The 18,424-nt window shown below is 38.4% G+C and overlaps 1 protein-coding gene across 3 annotated transcripts in view; it reads left to right on the forward strand.

Annotated features, from left to right (window-relative positions):
• The window catches only part of GABBR2 (gamma-aminobutyric acid type B receptor subunit 2), a 457,467-nt gene that overhangs the window by 43,145 nt on the left and 395,898 nt on the right, over positions 1–18,424 (forward strand). Inside the window, exon 1 of one of the 3 annotated variants that reach the window (XM_085052323.1) lies at positions 11,489–11,594. The exons of the other annotated variants lie outside the window; for them this stretch is intronic. Coding sequence (XP_084908449.1) covers positions 11,523–11,594 — 72 coding nt within the window. The 5' untranslated portion in view covers positions 11,489–11,522. Of the gene's footprint in view, positions 1–11,488; positions 11,595–18,424 lie in introns of those variants that run through there. 3 annotated transcript variants of the gene reach the window in all.

Here is an 18,424-nt window from a genome sequence, read left to right on the forward strand (position 1 = left end):
AGGGACTTAATGCTAGTCTGTAGGTCATGCATCAGAGCTAAGAGGTTCAAATGCAAGATCTTAATTTCTTTGCCTCTTTCCTTACTAATCTTTGTTGTGCTCACATCAGGTGTGTGTCTGTGTCTGAAGAATACTAGGAATGCTGATAGCTAGTTTTTTCTTTGGACATCTTCAAGTGAATAGCATCAAAATTGATCAGAGATTTTAATTTCTGGGTAAAACTGTGAGTAGTGCATAAGCACTTTGCAGCATCAAGAACTCACTGTTTTGGTTTTCATACATTCATTTGAAATGCTTTATTTACTTCAAAAGGATTAATCTTAATAGCTTTAAAAATGAAAGCCCAAAACTAGCCAGAATTGTTGGCTTAGGACCTACAATAGGGAATTAGTGGCTTCCCACTCACCACTAATGAGTGGATTTTTTTTAAGCTCTGTTTATTTATGAACACTGTTGAATATAAATTCTCTTTAAACAAGTCATTTTAGGGAACCTGCTCTGCATGACATCAAAATATATTCAACAACCATATTAACAAAATGCTGTTTGCCCAAGTGGCCGCATAATTTCATCTCACAAGAAAATAAATGCAGCATGCTTAAAGAAGAAAAAAGTTTAGATTATTAGTAACTGTAGACTTCTGAAAGATTTCCTCCTTTTCTTAGCATCAGGTACTTTTTGGGTAACCTAAGATACAAGTACATACTATCACACACTTTAATTATGTATAAAATATAATATATAGACATTCCAGAAAATTAATATCTATGGTATGTACAAGCTTAGTAAAGTGATTTGCTGATATTGAAGACCACATGCCTTAAGTATATTGGGGGGAAATAAGATACAGTTTTTGGGGTTGCATGAGTGTTTCTCTGCAAAAGCTTCCTCTACTGCACCAGTGTTACACCTTTTTCATTAATAAAAGAAATTTGAGCAGATTAAAACCAACAGATTCTACATTTAATATATTAAGGACAGAAGTAAGTTTTTTTTGTTGTTTCTTAGCTTTTGGGAACTGACTAGTAACACTTTTACTGTAGGATTGTCTTCCAGATTCCCTGTTTTGATTCTATTTTGGTGATGTGTAAGAGAAAACTAATTAGCCAAGTTTAAGAGATTTTTTTTCTTGTTGTTCTTCCATAACCTCAGGTTTCATTTTAAAAAGCCTTTTTTTGTCACTGTTATGAAATGAATTTTTCTTTTTCGTGTAATATTTTTATCTTCTTAACTTCATGCTTTTTTGCGTTTGCATGTTTTCCTGCTTTTACGGTTTTGATCGTGATGTTCTCTTCCACCATTTTTGTTCTTGCACTGTAGCACTGTGGCGTGCCATTATTGGCATGCAAGTGTGTCAAGAGGAGCATTTCTGTAGCTGCCTTGGCATGGATGCTCCAGGCTAAAGCTGGAGCTCGAGCAGCTGTACAGGACCTTGGAGCAGCTGCAGGTGACCTCAATGAAGCACAGACACTTTGCTTGCCTCTTTTGCAGAAGTGCTTGGGCACTGGGCTGGGATTCTAAAGCAAGGGTTTGCTTGTATCTTCTTTCTTTACATATCTAATAACCCTGAGAAACAAATTAGTTTTCACAAGGAAGCAGAGCCACTCATCTGTGGCCATCTGCTGCTGCTTAGCAGGAGAGCGATTCTGGTCCTGGAAGAGCGTACCAGAAAGGTCTACTAGTTTTAGTTCCTCAAATTACTCCATTGACAGATTGACCTGTAATTGTCTTCTTCCACTGTGACAAATTAAAACTCACTTACGGTGGGTAATGATTTGCTCCATTATATAAGATGGAGGTGGGATAAATTACTGCATTCCTGTTCTGTGCTAGAATTGCCCATCAGATTAATCTGGGGGAAAAAAATTACACTGTGATAAAATGTAGCATTAAGTGGATTGTACTCCAGCTCCTGCATCATCCAAGTGGATGTCTCATTTTGCATCTCTGAAGTGTTCATATAAAAGATGAAAATGTTCTTATTGTTTTTTTTGCTGAAATGTATATACATATGCACACACAGAAGAGCTGATCCTTGTTTGTCACTGACAAAGGTGTATCCTGGGGAGATAAGGCTCCAGATCATTACAAAAGATATTGAGAGTAATTATATATAAAACATAGTTGTAATATATATAAACATTTTTTTTAAAGTTTTAATTAGTGCATGCCACCAAAAGTATTGAAACGTTGCTGCCTGACAGGGAACATCAAGCTTGCCATTGAAATAATTTTGATTGAAATTACAGTTTTTGAAAAATAAACTTTAGAAATATATGGAAAAGGAGCCATTTACATGCAATTGTGTGAGTATCTGCAAATATAGCACTGATTTTTTTCCTTGTTTGTTCATTGGCAACATCCAGCTAAACTGCTCTGCATCAGACTCCATCATTATGTCTGTCAGCTTCAGTGCCACATGGTTTTAGAACTTTCTGTTATTTCATCTGTGAAGCAGAGCGAGCACATTACTGGTCAAACAATAATAATGAAAAAAAAAAGCAACAAACCAACCCCCAAAAATTTAATTGATGTATTTTCTGTACCCATGGTAATGAAGCTCAATAAGGAAGGAAGTCTCTATTACATGATCATTACTGACAGCTTGTGACTACTTACCCAGTTGTGAGTCCCCTGGTACACACAGGATCAGCTCCCTCTCCAAACATCACGTTTTGCTAAATTTTACTGTGCTTCTTATGCAGCAGTCACCTCCCTCAAAATTTGTTTTCTGGATCTCAAATGCCATGGTACTTGGAAGAAAAAAGTACAGAAATTATAAAAAAGTGTCTAGCAGGTATGGAAATGATTCCTTCAGGTCCTTTGAAATGGTGACCTTTCTGGATCTCCCTAGATGAGCAGATTTGTCCCTTCTCCACCTGAAAAAGTATTTTGATGTGTATTATTCACACTCCTTTAGATGTACTGCAGCGTGAAAACCCCTAGATAGCCTGGACGATGAAGTAATTCTGACAGAGGCTCTGTGAGCTGGAAAAGAAGCAGGAAGTTCAGAAAGAGTGGGGGAGATGACAAGTGTTAGTCAGAGGCAGTTCTGAAATACACCTTTCTTCAGCCTTTAGTACTGCTGGCATGAAGGCTTTTGTTGTGTACTTATGCTTTGTTTTGTTTGATGGGGTAGCACATTCAAAATAAATGTGAAAACAATGGACCTTTTCCTTGCTTATCCAGGGGCAGTGCACATGCTTCTTAATTTTTGCTAGCTCTTTTTACAAACAGCAAAGGTATACTGTTTGGATTTATGCCAGTGGGTTGTTCTGTTGTTTTGGTTTGTTTTAAAATCAGAATAGCATATAGATGGCAAAGCCATGATGCACCTGGAATGAAATATAATTCCTGTCTCCTTCACACACATGCGCCTACCTTTAAAAGGAGAATGAACATTACAGCAGTTGAAGGTAGAAGACACAAATGAGAACTGACTGTGTGAGTAGACCCACTTATTCAAATCTCTGAATCAGTCGTCACAGAAAGTACTACCACTGAGAGCTATAAATATTTTTTAAATTCTTTTTGAATGAAGATCAGTGTGAGGAGGTGTCTAACTGGTTTCCATCAAGAAAAAAATTATTCTATTTTAATTTTAAACAGAGTTATTAAAGTTAAATAGTGCTCACATTTGAAGTATATATTTAGGGTTAGTCAAAGGTAAGGAACATTTATATTTCAGGTATAACTGCTAGTCAAGCTCTATAAGCACCTCTTATGGATTTAAATATTCTCTTGAATCCCTTCCTACCTTGTGCCATTAGATGAGAAAGTCATCTAATCTAACCTCCTGCTCCAAGTGGTGCTTCTGCCCACACTACAGAGGGTCTTTCATGGCTCAGTTGGCCAAACCTCAGACACCTCCACGGTGCAGACTGCAGCTTCACAGTGCCATCTGACCCAGTGCTGCCCTAGTGAAAATGTTATTCTGATGTTCTGACAAATTTCCCAGGCTGCAGTTCGCAGCTGTTTTATTGCCCACTGTTATGTTATCTGCCAGGACCATCATCTCTGTAGCCCATTTTCAAGTACTGTTATGTTGTCACTCAGCCAAGCTTAACAAGCTCAGCTCCCTCAGCCTCTGTGTGCTCCAGGCTGCTGACCAACCTGGCAACTGGACTTCTGCTGGACAGCCAGAGCTAGATAGAGTATTCCAGATTTAGTGTCAAAAAGAAGAGAATATTATCTTCCCTCTTATTGTCTAATTATATCTAGTTGTGTTGCAGGCTAATTGCATCACATCATAGTGTTTGAGAAATGTTTGAGAAATATGGTAAGATAACTTTTCTAAAGTAAGGGTGTTCTTAAAAGCACCACAAAAAATAGAGTATGCTTCCAAGATGTCTTGCCAGCATGAACAGTACTACATGGATCTGAGAAATCAATGCATGAGTTTTCTTTATCATACCCATAACAAATGACTTTAGGATGCAAAGCCTGTCTTTCTCAAACTTAAGATGAAGTTTGCACTTGATTAAGCTGCAGAACCAAAGTAACATGGAAAGGGATTTTGGGCTAGTTTCATCTTTACTTTCTGGCAGTGGACTCAGAAAAATGAGTATCCACCACATACACGTCCTTTGCATTGCTTTTTGCAGGGAGGACAGCACAGGGGAGATATGTGAGGGTGAAATGCCTCCTGTCTCTCACAAAGTATTTGTTGGTAGTCTTCACAAAGATACTGAAAGTGGTATGAGGGATTTGCTTAATTTCTGCTTTTGACATCCATTTTAAATTGTCTTATTAAATGGGACTGTTATTTAAAAAAAAATATTTTAACTACTTAGAATTACACAAAAATTAGTAAATGTGAAGCTTATCTTAATTCTATGCATGTTAGAATTTTTAAGAATATTAGGAAAACAGGTGCACCCTGTCACAAACTTTGTGAGTCATATTCAAGCTTCTTCTATATATAATTTGTATTTGAGCATAAACTCTTCTATAGCTTCCTTTAACCTCTTATTATCTTTGTAGCTCTTTGTCCAGTTTGACATTTGCAACAACTCTGATTTTAATAAAGATGTTGGAACTTATCTTCTGTTTTGATTGTTCTTTCAATTCAACTTTAAAGGATATTGGTTTACTTTAGAAATGTATTCATTGTGAGCAACCACATCAGAATTGGTGCTTAATGAAACGCAGTGTGACATAAAGGGTCAGGCTCAAATATGTTTGTAATTACAACACAGTTTAGAACTTGGTGTCCAAAATGCCTTTCTTGGTTGTTGGTTTCTTGGTTGTTTTTTTGCCTTTTTATTTGTTGTCATAGCAAGAAATCTCCTGAAACAGTACTTTTTCATGTGATGTAACTTCAGTAACCAAAGAGATGTTCCTACTCCATAAATCCTGTTGTCCTGGTACAAGGTATATGATAGCAGTGGCAGACAGCCAACGTGTTAGAAAAGCACGAGCAATTAGTGTAAGAAAACAAGTTAAACAGATTGACAGGTGCATAAGGATTTGTAAGTGTCCTGTTGGGATAGATTCAAAGGAAGTGCTTGAAAGTGGCTATTTTTGTGCATGGATATGTTTTTATAACACAATGTGTGGATATACAAGGAGTTTTGTAGGGAAGGTGACAACTGGGGATAAAAAGCTGTTGTTGCTGACAGGAGGAACACAAGACTTGATGCATTAACCTTGTATTGAATTTTTTTGGGAGTGATAAACAGGAGCTAGCCATAATAATATAAAAATATGATAACATACTTGATGAGAGGAGGGTGGAAGCAGGAACTCTAGACTTTTTTTCACCCTTCTGGATTTGAAGCAAAAATTAAAAATTCCATTTTTACAGGGTAAAATTTCCCCCCATATACATAAAACCCATGATTTTCTGGAATGAAAATTTTTTTTACATTATTGAAATGTTATTATTTATTAGTCAATCTCACTTCCTGCAAAAATCATTGTGACAAAAAATCTTACATACAGAAAGAAACAACTGAATCGCCAAGCATAATGAAGAGCTTGTTTAAAAAGACTGAATTTAGAGTAATAGTGAGTAGAATGAACTGTAGGGTAAGGAAAGACCAGAAACAGGAAATTTAAGAGTTGGAGAAGAAGAGCTGAAGGGATAAGTTAAGGCTGAATTTCTGGATCAGGTGGATGAGGTGGAAGGTTCAGTAAAGAAAAACAACTATCACAGTTGCACTGACAGACTGAAAAATAGGTCAGGGGTGGGACAAAACCTGATTGAGAGGCATGGCTGATGGCATCTTTTATTTAGAGTGTTGGGAGGGTTATTTTAGGTTTTTTATTTATTCTTTTTAATCTCCTTCCTTTATTTAGAAGGACTTGTTTGTATGGGGCCTAGCTGGAAACAGGAGGCTGTTCCTGTTGGGGTTGGTGAGCAGAGATCTGCCCAGAGGGAAGGTGGCAGCAGGAGGCAGGGAGCCTGCGGAGCACCAACACCACTGGGGAGGCAGTGGGAAAGAGTGGGGACCAATGTGCTAGTGACACAGATGAGAGAAAAAAAACTGTAGAAGCAGAGGAGGCTGGGCACAGTTTGCTGCTACTCAGGAAGCCACTCAGTTGGCCAAGACTGGGCTATGAAGCAAGGATCAGCCTTCGTTTGCTGTTGTGAGAGTAATAAATTTGAAGCAAACCCAGAAGTTGTCTCTCTCAATTATCTTGATGATTTCCAGTGATTGAGGGCATCAGTGTTAAGCTGTTATTTCTTTCCAGAATGCAACTCTACCATCAATATGTTGTACTAACACTTCCAATGCCAATTATGAAAATAAAATCATTTCAATATGAAGTCAGAAAATTGTATCTATCATCACTTTCTCTGTCATATAAAATTACTCAAATTTTGAATGCTTTATATAGATTCTACCTGAGATGAGGCAGTCCCTGTAGCTTTCAGGCTAATCTTCCCCTTCCCAGGAGACAGACAATGCAGATCAGCTGGATGAATTTGAATATATCAGCCAAACAATTAATATTGGAAAAGCATCTTCACATTCAAAGTTTCCATGCTTCCAATACAATATCAACTACTGATATATTTTTCTTTGTGCATTTTGTTTTTGTGTTTGGGGTTTTTTTTTTTGGAGGGGTAGTTGTTTGGGTTTTTTAAATATTTCTTGTTCAATTTATTCCATGAATTCTCTATTTGACAAAAAGCCTTCTGTTTTTTTGACTGACTTTTTTCAGTGGTCACGAAAAGTGCTGAAAAGTGCAGCTAACTCTAGATGCTGGGGAAAACAAGTAACAGGGCAACACAGCTTTTCATTTAAGCAGCAACTGACATCTCTTAGAAAAGACCCATGTTACAGTAATGCTCTCCCAGGCTGTGCATCAGCTAACAAGGGTGTTTGCTTTGGGCTCAGAAGGCACTGGCACTGCCTTTGCACAGATGGGATAGCCTGGTAAAGTACACAGGGCCATTTGCCCAGCTCTCCTTCCACCAGAAACCACAACTCAAGAGGATTGAGAAGATAATGCACCCTGAGCCAGACCCCACCTTAACATGATGTGGCCTCAGTGCTTCTTCATGCATGGAAAAATGTTTTAATACACATGTTCAGTCAACCTAACTTTGGCTTTCTAAAAGTTTTCTCCTAACGAGATTGAAAGTCTAGTAAGATTTTACATGGGTTTGAAACCTGTGGAATATTGTCACCTTCCAGCTGGAAATGAACCAAAGGCAAGCTACAGTTGTCATGCAAAGTTATCATGGCCACTGCCTAATAAAGGTTGTTGACCTGAGCAGGATGGCTCTGTTCTTAAAAAGCTGCTAGTGGGAGGGACAGACGAACCAAGTTTACCAAGGCAGACGTGGGAGTTTTTATGTTATGATTTTAGTCTGGGATTTTTTTGTTCATTTTTTTTGTTTTTACCCGAAGGAAAGCAAGTGTTTATTTGTAAATGTTTATCTTCTAGGATAATGTGATGTTTATGTTCTTGGAGTGCAAAACACTGCTATTCTGCCTGTTGTTTTCCTCCTTATCAATTCAGCATATTTTTAAAAACATATGAATATACATGTCATGCAAATGAGGGTTTATAAGTAAATAAATAATTGTCTTTGCATTATTGCAGATGTAAATTCTGAGGTCAAGTTACAGTCATTAAAATAGTTTTATAAGCATTTCTTTTTACCTTGACAAAAATAACTCATCTTTGAAGCAATTACTGTCATGCAAGCCACTCAACTATTTTGGATAACTTGTTTTTGCTTTGCAATGCCATTTGCTCTATCCAATGTGGCTAATCTGTGCAAATGCAATAGCAAAACAGTTTGCTTGCTGGTAATCCTATTGTTCAGCAGGCCAGACCTTGTATGACATCTCTGTAACTCTGCCTGTGCAGTGTCTGGATTAAGCAGTGATTCCCTTACTAGCAGAAGCAAACATGAAGTGTATGTTGCATGGAAAATGAATTCAGCTTGCACGAGCTTCTTGCTCCTTGGGGTGGAGCTGTGAAGCAAAGAAGAAAAAGTAATTCTACAAATAAAGATCTGGACATCAGAGTTATGAGATAAATATCTGCCAGAATTTGTGGAGAGTAGGGTAATGGTCCAATGTCAGTGCTAGAGACATACCCAGGCCTGTGACTTTAATAATGAGGTATGTCTGCTATATATAGAAACATTTGTGACCTTGTGCTGTAATTTAGGCGTCCTTTATAAAAAACCTGGACACATTAGGCAAAGGTTTGAAGTGATTTGTTTGAAAATATAATTTGGAGATCATCCCTGTGAAATATTACAGCAGCAGTGTCTTTGGAAGAAGAGATCAAACCAAATTGGTAGCCTGGGGGAAGCAGAAACTTTAAAATAAGACCATGTGATCAATAGATGGAATGAGCAGTGTAATATCTTTTACAGAAACACAAGTAAATCCATAGCTACTGACACACCAACTTTACACTGCATAATAAATTATTCCTAATTGAAAATTTTTAGAAAGCTAGCAGTCACACAGGCAAGAGCCTCAGTGCTAGATATTTCCCTTCGGAACATTTTCAAATACCAATTTACAAAGAAAACAACGTTTTGACCTTCAGGATGCCTTTTGGCTGATCTATGTAGCTTTGAAGGACTTTTTGCTTTCTTCCTAGTGCCTCAATAGTGCCAATGACAGTTCAGTTGTATGAGGCCTCAGGGGGCTTAGATACAAACACAGATGACACTAAAATGTTTGGCGGAGGATGTTCTTGATTGTAACCTGATAGCATAATGAACAACAGAAGGTGTCAAGTGTTATTACAGTTAATGGGCCTCAGTTTTCTTGTCATGAGCTTGAACACATCTAATCCTCTTTGCAGCACAGTTTCCACCATGATAAGGCAGAAATGATTGTCAGGACTGCCAAAAACCTGGGCTTTGGGTTTTATTGTTTTTCCCTCCCTACCCACCCCCCCACCTCCAGATGGAGAGGGATAGGTAAGTGGGAGCACATCAGAATAACAAAGCATGTAGAAAGAATTACTAGACTGGAGAAAAACACCAGCAGAAGGCAAAGGCAGCCTTCCAGTACAGCTCATGTCACACCGTGTATGGACTATCCTGTTTATAGCAAATGAAGATTTGAAGCCAGCAGCAGCTGAAAGTGTGACTGCACGTAGCAAGCCAGTGGTAGCTAATGAAATATTACTGTGCAGATAGCCAGATTCCTGGAACTTCCAATATTCTTGCTAACCAACGACGCAACTGGCATCTAAAACCAGAGGTGTAAGGCGTGAAGGGCACAGGAAGACACACATGCAAGACTGGTGTCTAGCTGCAGAGAACAGGTGACAGATTCAAATGTACAGGTGGCTGGTTCAGCACCTACCTAGCAATATGGATTGAGACAAGGTGACCAAGATAAGGCAATAAAATCAGCAAAGACAACTTACCAAGCCAGATGTAGTCAGAAAACGATAACAAAACAAAAAAAAAATCATAAAAAATAGCTGAATAAAGCAAATTGAAAACCTTTTATTTGTAACTGAAAAGAAATTCATTGTATTCCAGTAAAAGCAACATGAAAAATAATAAATATGTCCTTTATGAAAGTGATTAATGTAGAGGACAGAAGCCTCCTAGCATTAAATAATGCTTTGCTGTTCATTAGTCTGAGTGGTTTATGCAACCGGCATTTACAAATTTTGTTATATCTAACTACGAACAAAAAGGGAATTAATAAAGAGATTGGAAATAGAAGGGAGAAAGATAACACAACATCATGTAGTTTTATAAGCTTCAAATAACTACTTGAGCAGAAAAGAATTCCTCTGAAAATTTTGCTTTCAGCACGCTGCCAGAATTTTACTCCTGCACTTCCTTATTGTGTGTGGCCAGAGGTACTGGCCAGCACTTAATGACAGCAATGAGAGATTTATATCTGAGACATAAATACAGTGGGTAGCAGAAAGGTTATATATAATGGGAGTGCAAGTCATGCTCCTCTACAACCATAATTCTGAAAGAATAAACACTAAACTCTTTTCCTTAGGGAACAGTTTGAATTACTCCTATGGCCTGGTTGTGAGGACAGCTACTCGCTGTAAGGCTTGAGGCTTGGCAAAAATGATGCATGAAAATGAAAATCAAAGCATGGATGTATCTGGAGGGTAATCATGAAATGAAGAATATCACCCAAAAAAAAAAATCATGGATGAACTGTATAAAGGTCTAAAAATCTCTACAGGCATTGCATCCAACTAATATCATACTGGTTTTTCTCCCTGTGAAGAAATCATAACAGGAGCTCTCTCAGTGAGTAGCTGTCTAGAAAAGACTAGTTTTGTCCCTTCTTTATCCTGAACACAAGCTTTTGTGGCTCTTGAATCCTTGAAGCTCACAACATTCAGGTGGCCCAAGTGCAATTTTTGTGTTGAAGCAAAGCCATGCACCTGGAAGCTGGCACAGATCCTGCTGGCTACAGCAGATCCTAGATGCTGCAGGCAAGTGGCCAGCAGAGCTATCCAAGCTCCTGCTCCATGGCTCCCCCACTTCAGACTACAGCTACTCTGCAATGAAATGGGAAGTTTTTCACAGGCAGGAAACATTAATTACTTCCATGAGCTTGAATCAACTCTTAGCAACTGCTTCCTTGTTGAAGGAAGGTCACAGGGCAGGTGACAGAAAGAGAGCCAACCAAAATCTCTGCAATGCTGAAGCCCTCACCAAACAGTGGGGCTGGTTAGGCAAGGTCCTTATCCATCCCTCAGGCAGATGTCCTTCAGAGGGAAGACATCTGTAGAGCTTTCCCACTTGTCAAGCTCTTTATTAACCGAATTCAACCTGAGTTTGCAAATAGTTTACTATTTTCTTTAAAAATAAAATAATAAAAAAACCCTTCACAAAACAAACAGCTATCTTTGCTAGCCTTAGGCACAGCTGAACAGCTGTGAAGAAGCATTTCTGCTATTGCAGTGCCAGTCACGGCAGAGGAACAGAGCTTTTCACAGGTGGTTCTCATTTTCTGGGTTGCTGACTTGCGACCTCCCTGTTTGATTTGCAGAAGCACTGAGTACTTGCAGCTGCAGCTGGAGTTAATAGTAGCTGGGCTTTCAACATGGAAGAGCACCATGAAACAAGTCTTCTGAAAAGCAGTTTTCAGCACTTTCAGGCTGAGTATCCGAAATTAGTAAGTGTGTGGTGGTTTTTGGGTTTTTTTCCCTTTTTTTTTTTACAATTTTTTTCTCCAGGCCTTTTTTGTAAGTTTTTCCTTCTGTACATGTGCTGTGAAAACAAATTTACTGAAATAAATTTTGCATGTAGATGCTATAATAACGAACTTATGGAGAAATCACAGAAGAAATTAATTGCGTTCAGTCTGAACTCATGTTGAGTTTACAGAAAGAGAATTCAGAGAAGTAGAATATGGTAGGGCTGGGTGCTGAATCAAGTAGGACAGGACAAAGAGTAGTTATTGTCTTCTGTTCCCTCTGTCTTGCTCTCAGAATTGCATGAAGTGGTTTAAATATATACTGGGAGCTGTAAGGTCAGATACAGTCTCCCCATGTTGTGTAACTTGCTTCACTTGTATTACTACTTTCTTATTGTGGTGTAAATCAGAAGGAGTGAATCTTGAAGGGCAGAAGCCCTTCATCATAGTGCAAAGAGAGGTCCTGCACTGTCATGGGCCCTAACATTGTAAGTGCACACAGAATATTCTGAGCAACGAGTTCTCATGCCAGCGGCCAGTGGTAGCCCCGGGTGAGCAGCACAGTCAGAGACTGAGCTTCAAAAGTCAGTGGTAGCTTATAAATAACAGTACTGTAAGTATATAAAACATGGCACAATGGTTTCCCTAGCTTCTGTAGCAACTGATGCTTTTGCTTTATTGTCAGGACAGTGTAAGGACAGAGATACATCAAAGAATCATTGATGTGATAGGGATAAGGTCGCCTCCAGTGATAGGAGAAACCTGAGCTGCTGGGTTTCCCTGTTTCTTAAAATGTTAGAGAGGAAACAGTGACCTAGGAAAGGATAAGGAATCCTTAAAGATAAGGAATCCTTAAAGTTTTGCATTTTCTTCTGCATAGCTGAGGCTGATGTAAGAACGGCTGTAGCTGATTCTGATTAGTATCTATGTATCTAATTGCAGTCTGCCTGCTTGTGATTGATTGTGCTTAGGATGTTATGGCAGTTTTGCATTGCAATTAGCTTAGAAACTGGAAGGTGAGTTCTGATGTATTTGCTTGTACTGATTTAAGATTTCCCCTGGCTGTAGGAAATTACCATGTTCATTATAGTAAGAAAGAGACGTGTACCTGCAGTTCCACTTTTCCATTTCTTAACCCATGAGGATTGAACAGCTGATAAGAGTGGGTTTCTGTGGGAAGCCAGGCAGTTAACAGGAAGATCTGAAGTGGACCTTCTTGTCTTGCTCCCTTGGGCATTTGGTAAGGGCAAGGGATGGAGCACCTGTCCTGTGAGGAAAGGCTGACAGAATTGGGTTTGTTTAGCCTGGAAAAGAGAAAGGGTCAAGGTGATGTAATTGTGGCCTTCCAGTGCTTTAAATGGGCTTATAAGAGAGCTGGAGAGGGACTTTTTATAAGAGCATGTAGTGACAGGACAAGGAGGAATGCCTTCAAACTGGAAGAGAGTAGGTTTAGATTAGGTATTAGGAAAAAAAAATCTTAATCTTTACTGTGAGGGTGATGAGGCACTAGAATAGATTGCCCAGAGAAGATGTAGTTTCCCCATCCCTGGAAGTATCCAAGGCCATGTTGGATGGGGCTCTAAACTGGTGAAAGGTGTCCCTACCCATAGCAGGGGGATTGGAACTGAATGATCTTAAAGGTCCCTTCCAACCCAAAAATTCTATGATTCTACAACACTGTGGTATTGTAGTCTGCAGATTGATGCAGTGAATTTTTCAGCTCCATACATTGATAATGTTATCAATATAAAAGGCCCTGCAGGTCAATGCAACCCAATGCACGATAAAATACATTGTCTTGAGAATGTTTACTGAAGCAGAACGATTTTCCATGTTACTGACAAAACAATGAAAACATTGAATATCAGCAGGATTTTGCAGTTTAAGAAGTCAAATTCATTGTTGTCTATTACATAATACATAAAGCAAAACCAGTATGAAAGCATGCATGGATATCTTTATACCAGTGAAGAAAACTATTTCCAACATTGGCTCTGTGTGTCTCCAAAATGATAGTCAGCTTTTTTAATTAGTAGCAAACTGAGTATGCTTCAGCAATTTTCTGCAGAGGCCATCGTAAACTGTGGAAAACTGTTCTGGAGTCCTCCTACCAGTCAGTTTTCAAACACAGGATTTTTGCTTCCCTGGATTTCAGCTTTGAAATGATTCCAAGCATCACCCCATGCAGCAGGATGACAATACCTGGAAACTGGGACAGCAGAGTCACAAGAAAGATTGCATGCTTTCAGTAGAGTGCAAGTGAAGGAGACTTTCTAACTCCTAGTAATAATAATAATACTATCTCAGATGGGAGAATAAATTCCGCCAGCGTTTTACTTTGCTAAGCTGTATGCTCTGAAATGAGTCATCATCAATTCATTTCTGTTGACCTAATTCAACTTAAAGTAGAGCGTCATCTGCCCTGATCTAATCAGAAGCTACACAGCTTGTTGGTGGCTATAATGGTTGTGGAAAGGAAACTACATACAGTGATTAACAAAAATATTTTATTACACCTACAGCCTTGCTCAGGAATGTGTCTAATATTATGTCAGCATATGGCATTTTTTTACATGTTGGTTTTTCAAATATAAAGATTCCTTGTCACACTCTTCCTGTAAAATTTCTGTAATTCCTGGCTGCTCTTATTCCTGTTGTTTCTTGTTTCTGTTGATGGTTGTGCCTGAGAGAGTTTTTTCCTTGCCAGATCTGTCAAGGTTTGACGGTCAGTCACTAACAAACTGAGCTTCATGGTTTTCACAGGTTTCAGTCCTGGCCTGTACTCAGAGCAATTACTTCTCTATATCTGCCTGTAGTGCTGTTAGCAGGCAGCTGGGATGCAATGAATAAAGAAGCTTTTTAATACCCTGGTGTATCTTTGCAGATCTGGAATGTTTTCCTTCACCTTTTTGTTACTGTTGGGTGCATAACCTGATTTGCTGTGGGCCATAAAGTGGATGGTGAAACAATACTGCTGCCTGCTCCTTTGGCTGGCAAATCCTAGTTCTGCTTTCATCATCTCTTATCCCAATTTGCTTGGGTAATATTATCTTGAGAGCTGCTTCACTTTGCCATTAAACTGGCTGCAGCGTGGGAAAAATGTGACACATTCAAGTTACGCTCGTGATGTAAACTCTGAAAATCCTTGACAGGTAAATTGGAGAGAACTGAAAGGACTTTGAGAGGCTGTGTTTCCTATATATCCATCCAAATATAAATGGATCGATTGTAACTGTCACTTCTCATAAGAATTTGTCTAACCTATTCTTAAAAACCTCCTGTGGTGGAGATTCAAGTCATATATTCCAGCTTTCAGTGTTGGGCACAGGAAACTTTTTCTCCCTTAGATCTGTGATGCAAGCCCATACTTTACTGCTAGAAGATGTGGAGGAGAAAATGATACCTTAAGCTGCTTTAATTTGCCACTTAGATGCTTGATGACTCTAAATGATTACCAATTTTCACTTTCCAGGGCAAACTGTCCCAACTCATTTAACCCTTCCTTACAAGCTATACTTTCTAGTCTTCTACTTGGTCCTGTTACTTATCCAATGGCCACCTGTGAAGAGCCAGGATACCTCTTTAATTTTAGCAGTCACACCTGAGCATGCTGGTAAAGACCTAGCTAGTGCCACACAGGGCAAAAAGATTTCTCTGGCTGCTTTATGGACAATACTCTTCCTTTTATATTATTGGTATGGTGCTTGGTTTTTTCAAAATTAAGCATAAAATGCATCATGAGATCAGCACCTGCCTCTTGCCCCTTTATTTTTTTTTTTCTTGGCTTATTAGTTTATCCTATATCTCTAGATCTGAAAATATAAAATTTGCATTTATTCTTACTGAATTAAAATAGAGGTCCATGATTTCAATGGGAGCCCCTAGAAAGTTACCCAAACTAAGCAAGTCGGTGAAGAGGGCTACTTTTAATTTTTTTGGTTTTTTTCCCTAAATAAAACAAACAAAAAGTGGGCTAGTTTTCAGTCAGCTGAATATTGTTTGTCTTAGGCTTATGTGCTATTTTTAACCTATTAACGATGAAGTGTCAGAAAATCAACTGAAAATTTATTTGACTGGAGTCTGTACTTGAGGTGAAGGCTTAGGAAAAGCTCTGCTGTCAGATGGCTTCACAGTGAAACAAACACCATTCACATACCTGTAAGAGTGGATGTGTATTTTTCATGTGTTTATGGTAATAGGCAGGAAATATACTTCTCAGTTTTTCCTGAAATCCAGTCATGTCCTCCATTGTGAGAAGACGTATCTGCTCATCTGCTACTTCAAGCAGTGCACGCCCAGTGGCTATATTATTTCAGACCAGAAATCATCTCTCTTAAACACTTGCAAACTATATCTTTTGTGTTTTTTTTTTAAATTTTGAAACTCTCTAGCAAAGCCCTGCCTCTGAGTTGCTACATCCTGTCAGTTACTCAGTGACATTTGGGATATGGTATTCAAGGATTCATTTCCAAATGCTGACTTTAGGCTGTCAGCACTAAGATCTTACCAATAAGTATCTGCAGTTCAGACTAGCAATTTATGGAACACTTCAAAAAGCAGCTTGATAACCTGTCTTTCAAAATAGTGGATCTTTTACTTGATTTTTCTTTTTTAAGTATTTTCTTCCATAGAATGCAACTCCATATACATCAGTGACATTTTTAAATGTTACATTAGGAATTTTTTTTTTTTTGCTGTTTTGGATTGTTTTTATCTAGAAGATGAGCTGTGAGCAGCTATTTGTTGCCATTTGCTAAGTGATACCTTTAATTCCATTGAGCCTCTACATAAGTAAAGAAAGACAAAAGATGCAAAAGACCTCGAAGCTTTTTGTGTCTATAATTTTCTTTAGTGATTTTGCTGGTGATGATTCCAATGTACTACATGAGGTTTTTAAATCACATTTAAAATCTTGGTCTGGAGTGTGACAATTTAGCTCTTAAATCGTGCTGTGCTGCAATGATGTACTTGGAAAACAAACTAGCACTGATTCTGAAACAATGCCAGCTAATAAACATGGTGAGAAAATGTTCGCCTAGTTAACATTGCCCAGAATGAACTAGATGTGGAAAGCTGCAGACTCAAGGGAAAAAAAAAAAAAAGTTTAGGGGCATCTTGCAGATGGTAATTTATGCACGGCTAAATTAAGCCTATGCAGTAAACCACGGGTGGAACTGAGCTGTATGTTTCTCCAAACGATGCATAGGAAGACATTATCTACGCTGGTTTTCAGTGGTGACTTTTCATTTTTTAATGTCCCTGTTTCAGAAATAAGCTGCTGCCGTTCCACTCCTTTAGCTTTGCCATGACTTGCTGCCTGGTGTGTAAACAAGCAGAATTTGTCACTCTCCCTCTGCTCCTTTGCACAAGCTGAGGTCTAACCTGTGAGTGAAGTCTTGCTCCTTGGCAGCACATGATTCAGGACAAGCATGGTGCTCCAGCCTGCATAGTCCAGGCAAAAGAGTTCAGCAGCACTGTATAGAGCCTGGCAGCTGACATGTTACCTTACGAAGAGAAGAGATCCCTCTTCCTTCCATAGCTTTTGGAATTAAATAAAACCAAAGGCATTGCCTACCTGTTTGTCCTAAAAAGCAGAAATCATACCTTAGTTAGACCTATCATGATGGGCAATCAGTGTTATTTGTAAATAGGGATGTGATATGAATGGAAATTTAGAAAGGAAACAAAGTTCTGATCAGTCTTTTTTCTGCCATCCTAATCTCTTGACTAACCTTTTAATTTAACGTGTGTTTAATAACTGGATTAAGCTGAGTAAAGAAAATTTTTGCTTAATGGAAATAAGTGGAAGCAGTGAAGTAAAACATTTAAAAATAGCTCAGACCAAAAGCCTTAAATTGCATTGTGGAGATAGGTGGAAAAAAAGCCAAAACAAACACAGACTTGTCTTACGCTTATTTATATACATATGAACTAGGGCTCCTTTTATTCTGAGTTAGAGTTTAGAATTTATCTATTTTAAAATTGCTGTTGATGATAGAAATCAGCTGAATATAAAATTTGTTAAAACTCACTATTCTTTCATAAACTAGAATTTAAGAATTCTGGGGAGTGGATGATATTGATGGGCTTTATTTTGTTTTCCATTTGTTCAAATAACAATGTTGATTACCTAATTATCTTTGATTTCCTGTGAGAGATAAAAAGCAAATGTCTTTTCAGCACATGTGGCTTTCACATAATATTAAGATGTCATTGCCTTCTAGTAGCTGGCCTGAAGGCCTAGTAAATTTTTGTTGATCCAGTGGAGGTAAGCTGCAGAAGGGAACAGACAAAAGCTTTATGGCATCTAGAGATGTAGCCTGGATGCTAAACTGATAGGATCTAACCAGGTACTTAGACTGGTTAGAACTGTGTGGGAGAAAAGAGCTGTATATATACTTTTTTACTTTTGTATATGAAGGAACAGCTATCCTTCATAGAAAGGGAAATGCAATATGTAGGGTAGTTGATAAATAACTTCTTTTCTCCTCTGTCTTGTTTTTATGTGGATTGTAGACAAGTAATGAGATTTAGGTAGCTCCTGTCTTCTGTAAAAGGTCTGCAATCGCCTCAATACTGCTGGCACCCTGAAGTTCCCAATTATCATCACATCTGGTCTCAGTCAAGAGCCAGTGATAAGCTACATACAATTAGTCTGCTAAAATGTTTGTGGATTTTTTCTGAAATTAATTTACAGTGATATAAACTGTAAGGTTCGGTGACAGGTACATTCCTTGCTGCTGCATAAAGCCAAATAGCCACCAAAAGGGAAGTGAAAAACTCAGACTTTGGTTGTAGCAATGATTTGC

The sequence above is a fragment of the Lichenostomus cassidix genome, chromosome 2 (genome assembly GCF_008360975.1).
Source record: "Lichenostomus cassidix isolate B80296 chromosome 2, HeHo_3.0, whole genome shotgun sequence".
NCBI classification, from domain to species: Eukaryota; Metazoa; Chordata; class Aves; order Passeriformes; family Meliphagidae; genus Lichenostomus; species Lichenostomus cassidix.